The 15,010-nt window shown below is 32.9% G+C and overlaps 1 protein-coding gene across 3 annotated transcripts; it reads left to right on the forward strand.

Moving 5' to 3' along the window:
* Positions 1-2,786: 2,786 nt before the first annotated feature.
* Positions 2,787-12,923, forward strand: LOC119599381 (retinal rod rhodopsin-sensitive cGMP 3',5'-cyclic phosphodiesterase subunit delta-like; the record flags this gene model as incomplete). 3 transcript variants are annotated; one of them, XM_037949153.1, is given in 3 exon segments in its annotated part: positions 2,787-2,908; positions 5,718-5,842; positions 11,908-12,923. In XM_037949153.1, coding segments are annotated over 2 exon segments (204 nt in total), but the record flags the coding sequence as incomplete, so codon positions are not given.
* Positions 12,924-15,010: the final 2,087 nt, after the last annotated feature.

The raw sequence follows: 15,010 nt of genomic DNA on the forward strand, positions 1-15,010 counted from the left end.
CCTCGTTACCGGAGGACCTAGTCGAGCCCTGGTCAGGGGGGTGTATATTGTAAGCATACAAATAGAAGAGTGAGGAGGAGAGCAGCTAATTGGAATTCTACCCCAAGTGCCCTACCTTAGGACTGCGCTGGCATCATCTGGACTCCGGGGCCGCTCAATGAGGCTCTGCCAAGTGTGGTGAATTGGGTATGACCGTCCCAAACTCAAAGAACCATTCCTCAAGCATTCGTTCCTGAAAACTAAAATATGTGGCAACCAAAATAAAATACATAAAATTTATTATTGAAAATAAAAATTATATCTGCCCACACACATACACAAATATATGTACATATAAAATATATATACTTATATATACATACACAGCGAGTTCCTCTTCAGACGAATAAGCCGAAATGGTATCCATTTCCGTTTATTCGTCTGAAGAGGAACTTGTGAAAAGTTCGAAAGATTACGATTTAGTTTCATTTTCTATTGTGGCTGTTTCTCTATTCATCTTTGTGTACATGTTAGTGTTTGTATTCGCATTTGTGTTATATATATATATATATATATATAATATATATATATATATATATATATATATATAGATATTATTAATAATATATTAATTATATAATATATATTATATAATAATAATAATATTAATATATAATATAATATATATTATATATTAATACTATATATATTAATATATATATATAATATATATATATATATATAGTATATATATATAATATATATAATATAATATATATATAATAATATAAAATAATATATATAATAATAACATTACTATTAGTATAATATATATTATATAAATAGTAAAATAAATTTTAATATATAATTATATATATAGATCAGATATAATATATATTATATATATATAGATATAAATATGTATAATATATCTATAATATAATAATATATATAATATATTATATAGAATATAAATATGTATAGATATATAACTAATTATATATATATAATATAAATTTAATAGAATATATATAAGTAATCTATATAAGTATATATAGATTGATAGGATAAAGATATTATAATAATAGATAATATATAGAAATATTAAATATATATAGATAATAATATAATATAATATAATATATTATAAGATGTATATAGATATATATTATTATATATAATATATATAGATATAAATATATATATTAATATATAAATAATCATATATTTATATATGATATAGTATTATATAGATAATAATATTAGTATATAATATATTATATTATTATATATATAATTATATATATAATATATTATATTAATATATATAATAGTTATGATATAAATATATATAATAGTTATATAATATATAATTATTATATATATATATATATATAATATATAGATGATAATATATATATAGTATATATATATAATATAGTTATATATATAATATATATAATATTTAATAATAATTTATCTATATATATATATATATATCAAAATAGTATATATTATATATTAATCTATAGATATATATTATAATATATATATTACTATAATATTATATATTATAAAATATTATAAATATATATAGATATATATATCATATTAATAATATATATAATATATTATCTAATTATATAATTATATAAAATTATATATATATAGATCATATCTATATATATATTATTATATATACATTCTAATATACTATCTATATATATTATATATATATATATATATATATATATTATATTATATATTATATAATATTATATAATATATATTTATTATTATATATCTATATATATATATATATAGTTAATATTTTATATATACTATCTATATATCTAATATAATATAGATTTATATTATATTATATGATATAATATATCTATATCTATAATATAAATTTATATATATATATATATATATATCTATATATTATAGATATATCTATATATTATCTATTATATATCTAATTATCATATATAGATATATATATTATCTATGTAAATATAATAGTAATTATATATTATATTATATATACTATATATTATATATATACTTTTTTCTATAAATAATTAATATCTTATTCTATAATATATATTAATATTATTATATTTATAATATCTTTCATTATATATATTATATTAATATTTATATTATGTTATATTATTATTATATATATATAATTATATATATTAATATCATCTAATGATATCTATCTGTATATATATATCTATATATATTATAGTATCATATTCTATATCTTATTGATATAATATATTCTAGATATTATATATATCTATTAATATATATATATATAATAGATATATATATATATATTATATACTATATATAATTATTTATATATTATTCTATATTTAGTCATATATATATATCTATGTATATATATAGATATATATGTATCTATATATTATATATATATATTAATATATATATATATATATATATATATATATCATATATATATATATAACACAAATGCGAATACAAACACTAACATGTTACACAAAGATGAATAGAGAAACAGCCACAATAGAAAATGAAACTAAATCGTAATCTTTCGAACTTTTCACAAGTTCCTCTTCAGACGAATAAACGGAAATGGATACCATTTCGGCTTATTCGTCTGAAGAGGAACTCGCTGTGTATGTATATATAAGTATATATATTTTATATGTACATTATTTGTGTATGTGTGTGGCAGATATAATTTTTATTTTCAATAATAAATTTATGTATTTTATTTTGGTTGCCAACATATTTTATGTTTTCAGGAACGAATGCTTGAGGAATGGTTCTTTGAGTTTGGGACGGTCATACCCAATTCAACCAACACTTGGCAGAGCCTCATTGAAGCGGCCCCGGAGTCCCAGATGATGCCAGCGCAGGTCCTAAGGTAGGGGCACTTGGGGGTAGAATTCCAATTAGCTGTCTCTCCTCTCTCACTCTTCTATTATGTATGCTTACTAATAATAACAACCCTCCCTGACCAGGACTCGAACCTAGGTCACTCCGGGTAAACCGGAGGCCAGTGCTAAACCAACCGTGCCACACGACCCACTAAAAAGGAGTGTGCAACTAGGATCTTACTAGCTCCATAGACATTACCTATCTACTCGTACTTGAGTAATGATAGCGAAGTGGGTTGTGTGTGGCACGGTTGGTTTAGCACTGGCCTCCAGTTTCATACCCAGAGTGGCCTAGGTTCGAGTCCTGGTCAAGGAGGGTTGTTATTTATCGATATCAATGCGGCATTGCATTATTCCATCTTTCATAAATATACCTCGGTAACATTTGACTTAGGATTGAATTGCTAAATCAATCTCCACCGAGTGAAACACAGGAGTGAGCGTAAACTTCGCTATCATTACTCAAGTATGGATAGATAGGTAATGTCTATGGAGCTAGTAAGATCCTAGTTCCACACTCCTTTTTAGTGGGTTGTGTGGCACGGTTGGTTTAGCACTGGCCTCCAGTTTCATACCCGGAGTGACCTAGGTTCGAGTCCTGGTCAAGGAGGGTTGTTATTTATCGATATCAATGCGGCATTGCATTATTCCATCTTTCATAAATATACCTTGGTACATCTGACTTAGGATTTGAAATGCTAAATCAGTTTCCATTGAGTGCCCACGGGGAGTGAGCGTAAAACTTCGCTATCATTACTCAAGTATGAGTAGATAGGTAATGTCTATGGAGCTAGTAAGATCCTAGTTCCACACTCCTTTTTAGTGGGTCGTGTGACACGGTTGGTTTAGCACTGGCCTCCAGTTTCATACTTGGAGAGACCTAGGTTTGAGTCCTGGTCAGGGAGGGTTGTTATTTATCGATATCAATGCGGCATTGCATTATTCCATCTTTCATAAATATACCTTGGTACATCTGACTTAGGATTTGAATTGCTAAATCAGTTTCCATTGAGTGCCCACGGGGAGTGAGCGTAAAACTTCGCTGTCATTACTTAAGTATGAGTAGATAGGTAATGTCTATGGAGCTAGTAAGATCCTAGTTCCACACTCCTTTTTAGTGGGTCGTGTGGCACGGTTGGTTTAGCACTGGCCTCCGGTTTCATACCCAGAGTGACCTAGGTTTGAGTCCTGGTCAGTGAGGGATGTTATTTATCGATATTAATGCGGCATTGCATTATTCCATCTTTCATAAATATACCTTGGTACATCTGACTTAGGATTTGAATTGCTAAATCAATTTCCACCGAGTGAACACAGGGAGTGAGCATAAAACTTCGCTATCATTACTCAAGTATGAGTAGATAGGTAATGTCTATGAGCTAGTAAGATCCTAGTTGCACACTCCTTTTTAGTGGGTCGTGTGACACGGTTGGTTTAGCACTGGCCTCCAGTTTCATACCTGGAGTGACCTAGGTTCGAGTCCTGGTCAGGGAGGGTTGTTATTTATCGATATCAATGCGGCATTGCATTATTCCATCTTTCATGCTTACTAATGATGTTTATTTTGTTATTGTTGTTGATGTAGTATATGTGAAATACCTACCTGAGGGATACTTTTTGGATAATTATTGGCATGTAGGTATTCAGTAGATGTTTGTGTGTAATTTGTGAGGTGATACACACACAAGTGTCTATTATCTCTGAGTGCAAAGGGGAACTGTAAACAAAGGAAGTTAGAAATAATTATTGTTATTGTTTGTCCATTCAAGATATCATTTTAGTTTCCAGTGTAATCTGTCAGCTTTATAAAATTCCCTAATGTTGGTCCGAATTAGATAGTTTGGCATTGACAGGTGTGACCCGTCTTAGAACACCCATGAACACAGGTGTTTTTACACCTGTGTAGAGGAGGAGGAATGCACAAATTTGCTCCATAATTAATAATGTTCATGCTAGTGCAAGACAGCAGGTGTAGTCTTTGAAATGCCTCTGATATACTTTTTATTTAAAGCTGAAGAGTTTGTGTATTAATAGGGAGACATGTATTGAATATAATCTTCAGATTGGATTTTCATTTTAAACTCAATGCTTATATTTGGTATTTGGTAGAAAATTATGTCTCCAAAGGTGATTTAGCAAAATCAGTAAATCTCCATATAATGTACTAGGTATTGTTGGTATCATCTGAGAAGTGAATTACTGGGGCATGCAATATTGCCACCAGTTTCATCAAAGGTAGAAATCAATAGGGCTGTGTATAACATAAATCCAAAAATATGTAGTGTCTCTCCTTGATGATACTTTTGTTGATTGGTAAAAAAAGAGAAGGAAAGGGAGAAAGTTCAGAGTCAGAAACAGAGATGGGCATATGTAGAATATGTGTACCCATTTGCTGACTGTATTAGGGTTTTGTTAATAATGATCATGTTGCTTTAATCCCATTTCAACAGACTGACCTCATCTAACATACAACCAAGGCAGTAAAGCAGGGACATGCATTACTTTTCCTTCCTTTCCATTTTTTCTTTTGTCTTTGTAGTAACGAGAAGCCACAAGCTCATGAATGTAGGTGAGGCTTAAGAAAAATGGAAACTGAATGTGAATAAAAATTTGTGTTCATTTTGCCATGGTTTTGAAAAGGATCACTATCATCAAATATCCTGTGTAAATGGTTGTGTGTTTTGGAGGTAGCTGAATGAATAAATGAATCATCTAAACAAATTGAAAATATATTTATAAAATTGTGATGGTGTTGTAAATAAAGCCTTATTGACATTATTTCCTTCTTTATTCCAGTGGTAATGTTGTAATAGAGACAAAATTCTTCGACGATGACCTTCTTGTGTCGACGTCAAAAGTGCGCCTCTACTACGTGTAGAATGCACAACCGAGCCAGCGAGAGTTCCTATAGGGGTAGGGAGGTAATGCAATGTCATTCTCTCGACTGAGTATTCCCATGGAGTTTTGGATTCGCCCCGAGACTGCATTTATGGTGATTTCTTTCATCCCATTGGCTTTGAATCTGCATCACCCTTATTATTTGTTTTGTTTTGCGAATATCATTATTATTGGTGATATTATGATTGACCTTGTTACTCTTTATTATTTTCACTCATTATTTAATTGTTTTACTACACGTGCAAGAAAATTGCTCGTCATATTTGGTGAAGGGGAACAAATATAATTTTTGTTATTTACTTCTCAAGAGAAATATGGATAGATGGATTTTTTTTTCACATTCATGAGAAAGCACTGACACTATTACAAGAAGCATTTATTTTTTGTACGTAGGAGTCTGATGTACTATCTTTGAATTCTTAGAAGAGATACAGGAGAGCAAGTAGTAAATGTGCTCGGGAGAAATATATGCATTACACAGGAAATGTGCTGTCAGGAGCGACAGAGGGATGTGTTACAGGAAAAAAAAGTTCTGTCAGGAACAGCAAGATAGATGCATTATAGAAAAAAACAATAGTCAGGAATGGCAGAGATGGAGGAGTTGTAAAAGAAGTCTACTGTCAGGAAAAGTACAGATGTATGTGTTCTACAGATGTGAAAAAAACTTGTAGTCAGGATTGGCAGAGATGGATAGAGTGTTTGTATTGTAAATATTGGCTAATGGCAAGTGAATTGAGACCCCTATTATTATTTCATTTTCAGTCTCTCTGCTGTACAAAGAAATAAGCCAGCCTGTAATCATGGAAGGGAAAGAGAGAGAGAGATATATAACTGTCCATGTAAATATTGACTAATGATGGTTGTAAGGAAACTTTTTTTTTTTTCTCTTTTTTTTTTATCTTCACTTTCTGTACAAAGAAAATAGGTTATCATCCCTCTAGAGTTCCATCTTGTGCCGCAGCTCGTGCCACCCTACTCTATAACACCGTCACACCGAAGCACAAAAGCAACGACACGCTTGCGTTAAGACGCGAACACCTTTCCTCATCATGTACTGCAGTTGTAACACCTGCATTAGGATTACTCACACACAGCACCCTGAGAAGACTTTGACTAAGGTGCTGCTTGAAGGCCATTTTTCCATTATACTTTCAGAACATGTTTGAAATGTGTTTAGAGCTTCATGGTGCTTAACATTTTTTTTCCTTCATCACCATTTGGATTTACATTGAGTGGTTTTTTGTTTGTTTGCTTTTATTACTTTTATCATATATCATGATTTATTATTTTTTTTCTTCCCTCTTTGTGTTTTTTTTTTCACTCTCAATTTCTGTTTTAAAAAATGCAAACTATATATGACTGTAAATCCCCATTATTTCTTGTAAATGATTGTCTTGTATTTTTTTTCTTTCTTTTTACCATAAAATGAGTGAGGTTATAGGACAACTAATTCTGCTCAAAAAAAGAATTAATATAATTATACTCACCACACAATTGGCAGGATGGTGAAAAAGAAAAAGGTAATGAAGAAAAAAAAATGAAGTACACTTGTATCACTTCATAATATTTACATTCTTGCACTGCAGTTAATATTTCCTGTTTCTGTGTATGAACAAAGAAGAGCATATGCAACCATCCAGTTTGTACGTAGGAACAGGGGAAGATGATACAACTGATTGCTACAGCATAATGTTCTTGTCCATGTGAGGAAAACATGCTTTTGCTGCATTTTGCAATATTGCTCCACACTCTCTTTTTAGTTTTTAGTTATTATTCCCATGTAACAAAATGCCTGCTGTTTCTTCTTTCCTTTTTGTGTTTCTTTACTTATGATGTCTCTGCCTTGTTCAAGTATATCCTGTGATCATTATAGTATTCATCATCATGATGTCATTAGCACCATCATCATCTTCATCTTTATGATTATCTTGCCAGCTTCTTCATATCTTGCATCTGCTGTAAAGTGTCTGTTTTGAATTAAGCCTCAGTTTATATGTGCATTCACAAACTTTATAACTCAGGATGCAAGAACTTGAAGAAAAAGATAGAAATTGCAAAGGAAGATGTACAGAGCAACAGCAATTGAGTTTCAAGATACTTTTTTTTTCTTTTTCTTTTTTTTCTTTTTGGTTAATGGTCCTTCCTTTTATTTTGTTGTTTAGATGTTCAGAGAGGAAAAGAAAGGGCACTGTTCTTGCCAGGTTTGTCTCTTAGCTTAGAACTCTGTTGATGCCATCCAATATCATGTAAAAATGGGAGGGAGTTGATTATTTATTTTTGATTATGTATATATATTTTTCATCAGTAGTAGGAGGCTGTGTAGTGATGACCACATGTATGCCTGCATGTTTTAGCAGAGAGGCCCACCCATGCCAGCATATTCAGTATTCAGTGTGTAGAAAAATACACAGGATAGCCACTAGTGAAGACTGTGTTGCATGCTCCATTCTATCTAGTCATTGTTAACTTATTTTTTTAGTTTGGGTTTATCACAGTCATTATAGAAGACTAGACGTTTTATACGTAGGGAAATAGTTGTGCCAGCCAGTTTGTTATCAGCTAGCAAAGAAAGTGAAGTTCCAAAATATGTAGGAGGCCACCTAGAAATTTTTGTCTCCTTTAGAAAACTTGAACCATGTTTTGTTTCACATGTGCTTGAAGGAAGTGGAGTTATAAGGAAAAATCTAAACATATCTACTAAAGTGGTGCTTTGTAATTCTAGTTTAGTCATTTTTTAAATTTAATTCACAGAGTAAATGGCAACATTATGTAGGCCAAAGGCAATAGAAAGAAGTACACAGCATATCAAAAATACTTTTTGCTGCTTTAATGAATGCAAACTGCACTTCTTCCATTCCAGTGAGTGTAGTGGGTAAAGTGTGGTAGAGGGAGGAGATGCGTTGGCATACTGTCCTAGGCTCGTTACGACCAGGAATGCGAGGAATGGGAGTGATTTTGTTCACCTCGTGTTATATGGCCAGGGAATTCAGAAACCTGGAAAGTGTAATAAGGATTCACTGATTTGGATTGGCTTGGGCTGGCCAGGGCAGGCGGGGCAGGAAATCAGTCCAGGGACTAAAAGTAGACAATAAATTTGTGTTTGATTTAGAGAACGTTTCTATGGTTTCCTTTTTCCTTTTTATTATTTGAGCAAAGTTATGATGCTTATTTTTTCTTGGATTTGTTTTTCTGCTTGATGGTGTTATTTTTTATTGTTATTTTTATTGAAGGTTCATATTACAAATTGTATTAATCTACTATTAGTAATTCTATTGTTTTTATTGTTTTATTTTTTTATTGATACTATCTTTGTTAGAGTTTATTATCATTATTATTATTATTATTATTTGTTAATATTATTATTATTATTTTTTTATTTATTTATTTATTATTATTTGTTATTAATATTATTGTTATTATTCATTACTATTGCTTGTGTTAATATTATTATTGCAGTAATATGGTTGATCTTATTAGTTTTTTTTTCTAAATTATTTGCATTATTATGCAGACCATAATCAGCAGATTTATTATTTTCAAAATAATAAATGATTGACATTTGATTTTTTATTATTACATTTTTATTATTCATACAACTAATATTAACATCATAAATAATAAGGAGTTCATGTAATGATAGTATAATTTTTCCTTTTACCTGTGTTGATATTGTTACGTATTATCTATGGTATTAATTTCATAGCTGGAAGATGACTATAAACATTTTGCTATTGCTTCTTGGTTTTCCAAACATTTCCTGTATTAAATTCATTAATTTTTTTTTCCAGTGAGAAAATTATTAATGTTTTAAAGCTATATTAGTCTATCTTTATATTTTACAGTCACATAACCATTGGTACTTTTGTTCAATGTAAGATAATTCTTCTTTTATTAATGATTATATATTTTTTTAAAGATGAATAAATCCATGTTTTGATATATGTGATTAACAAGTTAAAAATTAAATTTTTTCTTGCTAGGAATTAATGTTAATATAATGATTATTTTCCATCCTCTAAGTGTAAGGCAATTTGACAATCGCACTGTTGGAGGTCGTCTGTAACGAAGCAGAACATTTTAGATTTTCCTAATTGTGTGACTCATGCTTTTAGTAAATTGGCTATCAAAGTATAATTAGTAGTATTTTTTTCATTATTATTATTATTGTTAGGACGGTTGGTACAAATTTTTTTCATGAACATTATAAAAAAAAAAAAAAAGATATTGTTATTATTATTCTTTGTTTTTAATTATCTCATTATTAATATTAGTATTAGTATTACTATCATCACTATCATTATCATCTTGCTTACTTGTATTATTGTCATCATCATGACTTTCATCGTTGTCATGACAACATTACTTTTATCATTACCATTATCATCCAAAATGAACTTAAAATTACCTACACCCCTGATGTTTTTTCATGGTTATTGAGCTACATAAGCTAGGGCTCATAGTCCCGTGGCTGATTGCATTACTGCCAGCGGTTGGAAAGTACACAGTGGCTTAGCCGAGGTGCCTCGTTAAGCAATACTTGATAATGATGATTACATTTAGAGCAGTAACTGTAGAATAGTCATGGTCACCATATCATAGCTTATATGTGGAAGCTGATGAGTGGGTGTTGGCATACTCATTTTTATTTGTATACGGAATATATACTCTTTCGTTCTCTCTTGTGTCTACATCTCTTTTTTCCTCTGCATACTGTCACCCCCTCTCTCTCTCTCTCTCTCTCTCTCTCTCTCTCTCTCTCTCTCTCTCTCTCTCTCTGTTTCTGTCTCTCTCTCTCGTTCTGTTTCTCTTTCTGTCCTCTCTCTTTCTGCTCTTCCTGCTCATTTCTGTCTTCTCTCTCTCTGTTTCTGTCTCTCTCTCTGTTTCTCTGTCTCTCTTTCTCTCTCTCTTTCTCTCTCTACTCCTTTCTGTCTCTGTCTCTCTCTTTTCTGTCTGTCTCTGTCTCCGTTTCTGTCTGTCTGCCTCTCTCTCCGTTTCCGTCTGTCTCTCTCTCCGTTTCCGTCTGTCTCTCCCTCTCTCCGTTTCCGTCTGTCTCTCTCTCTCTCTCCGTTTCCGTCTCTCTCTCTCTCTCCGTTTCCGTCTGTCTCTGTCTCTGTCTGTAATTCTCTCCCTCCCTCCCTCCCTCCTTCCTACTCCTGGATTATTTTGTTTTCTCCTAAAATGTTTGTCATTCTTTCTCCATTTACTGGACTATTTCCTTCTAATCTGCACAAAGTATTTATGAGGCAAAGTTCCTCCAAGATCTGTTCTTTTGCAAATCTATAAGATTGAAACAATTGGGATTTAGTTTGATTGTCTTTAGTGTGATTTTTATTTAAAAAAAACAAAAAAAAAACATATCTTTACATATGCCTCACTGTGCTCCTCTAGATTTACTCACTAAGGAATCTCTTGAAAAATGGCGTATGTAGATTAGAGAGAAGAAAAGCCTGGGCTGCGGTCTTTGAAGTGGCACAGTGTCTTGTGTTTTTCTGTTTGGCTGGCTTGACCTGAGATTATTTTTTTTATTGTTTAATGAATTATTTCATTTTTATGTCATTGATGTTTTTGTTGTATTTCTTACAAGAGTGTATCACATCATTTTATACAGCAAATGACCCCATTCCTCGTTTCAATGTTAAATCGTGTTCACACATTCCGTCCAGGGTATATATATGTAGCTGTTCAGGCTGTTGGTGTTATATGGGTTAGAAATTTTGTTATGTAGTTAAAAGAAAAAATGTAGTAAATGAATAAATAAAAATGATGAAATAAAAATTGCTTTTAAGGATTAGTTAGTATGAAGGTATGAAAGGAAAAGCATTACCTTGGCATGTCTTGCAAGATCAGTTTTGGCTTAGGGTTGGGTTATATGTACCTGGTTGACTGTTCCAAACCTGCAGATTATTAGTATCTCAGGTTACAGATGTCTCATTCCGTGACATTCAGAAGATCCACAGTGACCAAGTCATTGTGGAGAAAAGGAAGAACAAATGACTTAAAAGAAGTACTTCCATTGATTTTTTTATTATTTTTTTTTTATGTGGGTCCCATTGTAAATTAATTAATAAGCATTTCTTTGTATTTTAAGGTTAAGCTGACTGGCAGACTGTAGAACTGAGACAGTCATATTCAGAAATAGAAGAGAGAAGCAAAAGAGAAATAAATGAAATGTAACTTGTTCTAGATTTTTTTTTCTTTCTTTCTTGGGAAAGGTAAGAAACCTGTACAGAGGATCTAAGCAATTTGTAGCATCATTATCATTTTGATACAACCTCTTTACAAAAAAAAAAGGAAAAGAAAGGAAAAGGACTGTGGGGAGGGGGGTTCTCACGGACAATCTTACATTTCCAAAATGGCTCTCAGGCACTCCCTCTGGACCAATGCTTGGATGTCTGTGGCCTTTTCTTCTCATATTTTTTGAACCTGTGTAGTTGTTGTGGTTGACCTTCATCATGGCTGTAAGTTGCCTCCAGATGATTGGGGATTCTGATATATATGTGGATGTATGTATATGTATGTAAACAATAAGTAATATTCTTTTTCACACATTTCATCTTCACTGTTGTTTTACATGTTATTCTGTTATTTGTGAATAATGGTGTTTTGAGGAAATATATAAAGTGGTGAAAATAATCTTAAATTCAATTCAGAATGTCTAAAATCTAATTGTATGATTTATGTAGGCTGCCTTTTTAATGGAATATGGTGTTAGGTGGACAAGTGACTGCTACAGGTTCAACCGAAGTACTTGGTTGATTCTGCTGAAGTTAGCTTGCTCTACTCTCCAGTCTGGCAAAGGTCTGGACTGATGTGAAAAGTCTTGCTAATTTCAATTGTCAGCACTGATGTAAATGCTGACTTTATTTTATGAACTTGTGAGTGCATGTGTGTATTTCCATACAGATCACACACACACACACACACACGTGTGCTATGATACACTCCCTCACTCACTCCTTTAAATTGTATTTTGTTACCTTATCAAAGATTTGTATGTAGTTCCTGCTCCTTATTCCTCATTCATGATGTAGTAGTAATTAAACAATATGATTTACTCAGTTGTGCTGATTACTTCCAACAATAAAGTGTATGAATATAATAAAATATGCAGTATTATTCTTCCTTAATCAAAATATACTGTATAGCATTATAAATGCATGAAAGGGACTGCAACTAAAAAAAAAGTAAGAACTGTTTTGCAAAAAAAGGATCCAACGATTATTGTTTCTGTTTTTAGTAACAATGAACAAGGGATTGGGGGGATAGTAGGTATTGAGGGAGGGGTAGTAGTAGTGTTCAGAGTCGCGATCAAAGGGAAGGCCTGGGGTCAGGGAACTAGGGGAATTAAAATCTGTGGGGCTTGCATACAAAGGGGCAAACCTCATCGCCCATAATAAAGGTACAAAATCTTCACAACTGGCCATGTTGGGGAGAGAAATGGTCCACCCCTCAGGGGTAGGGCTAGACAATTAAACAGGGGAATACCCCAGGCTGTTCATGACTGGCACAAAGTCAGCCCTTTAGCCTTTCAAATGGTTCTCACAATAAGTGGATAGTAGAAGTAGAGAGAAGAGAAAGAAGCAGGAAGAAAAGACAGTGTAAAATTAGTTGGGGGGGGGGGGGAATGGTTAATGGTTAATGGTTAAAAGCAAGATAAATGTGCTAGACATCTAAGGTCATGTAGCACTATAGTTAATGTTAGGGAAGGGTGGCTGAGTTAGTGATTAGTTGTCTAAGCTGGGCAAAGGAATTGGTGAGTGAAAGGGTTAGGGTCGGGTGTGGTAAGGAGTTAGATTAGATGAAGGATATGTATGCGTTTGAGGAAAGAGAATAGGTTGTTGAAGCAGAAAGTGTGGGATTCTGTAAGGATGTCTGATAGGTTGGGAGGATAGGTGGGGGAAAGCAGAGGTACGGGTTGTTTCAAAACGTGGACACAACAATAGGATGTGTGGGATTGAAAGGGGAACATTACATAAGGAACATAAGGGTGGATCAGATTGTGACATCAGATAGGAGTGTGTTAGACGGTGTGGCCAATGCGTAAGTGGGCGAGAGCGGTCTCCCAACGTCTGTTCCGATGAAATGGAGCTGACCAGGAGGAGATTAATAGTTTTACAGAATGTAATTTATTAGTGCGGAGGCTTGACCAAAAAGATTGCCATCGATTATACAAGAAGGTCTTAAAGTGTGGGTAATAATCCGTGGCTGGGATACGTGAGAAGCGTGGTTGGTATGATGTGGACATAGAGGCGTGGCGTGCTAGTGTATCTGCCTGTTCATTGCTGGGGATTCCAACATGGCTGGGCACCCAGCAAAATTTGATTGTTTTATGGCGTGTGGACAGGTAGAACAACCAGTTCTGGATCTTACAAACAAGGGGGTTGGTGGTGTGTATTGACTTTATGAGAGTTAATGAGTTACGGGAGTCAGTAAAAATTGTAAAAGAGGAAGAGGAGAGTGAGTATATGTGTTTTAGAGCAAAAAGGAGTGCATACAGTTCTGTAGTAAGGACACTGGATTCAGGAGGAAGGGAGTATTTGAAAGTACGAGTTGGGAAGATTACTGCAAAACCAGCACCGGAGGTGGATTTGGAGCCATCAGTATATACGTGAATACTAAAGGAATGAGTGGAGACATGGTCAAGGAAATGTGTGAGAAGGACAGTAGGAGGGATATTTGATTTTGGTGGGTCGGGGAAAACAGAAGAGCAAATATGGGGGTGAGGTATAAGCCATGGAGGGATGGAATGGACAGAGAACGGGAGAAGTTGGAGATGGGGGAAAGGGGAATGGGAGAGGAGGGTATCCATGTGAGTGGAGAAAGGAGTAGGTAATCGTGGAGATGAAGCTAAGGTAAGAAGTAGGGGTTGTGGGATAGTTAGTTTAGTGAGGGAAAATTGGTGGAATTGAACATAGCATCAGAGAGAGAGAAGGGATCGAAGACCACAGTGATGGATTGTATCAAGATGGGCAAGGAGAGAAGTTGAGGCAGAGGAGTAGATATGGCATCCATAATCAAGAGTGGAGAGGATCAAAGTAACATGAAGATGAAGGAGAGTTTTGCGATCTGAGCCCCATGATATATGGGATAGAGTTTTTAAGATTCGAAGACGGCGGAGAGCTTTTTCTTTAATGTGTAGAATATGGTCTCGCCAGGATAGTTTGGAGTCAAAAATGACACCTAGGAATTTG

This window comes from Penaeus monodon, chromosome 42, assembly GCF_015228065.2.
Source record: "Penaeus monodon isolate SGIC_2016 chromosome 42, NSTDA_Pmon_1, whole genome shotgun sequence".
Taxonomy (NCBI): domain Eukaryota; kingdom Metazoa; phylum Arthropoda; class Malacostraca; order Decapoda; family Penaeidae; genus Penaeus; species Penaeus monodon.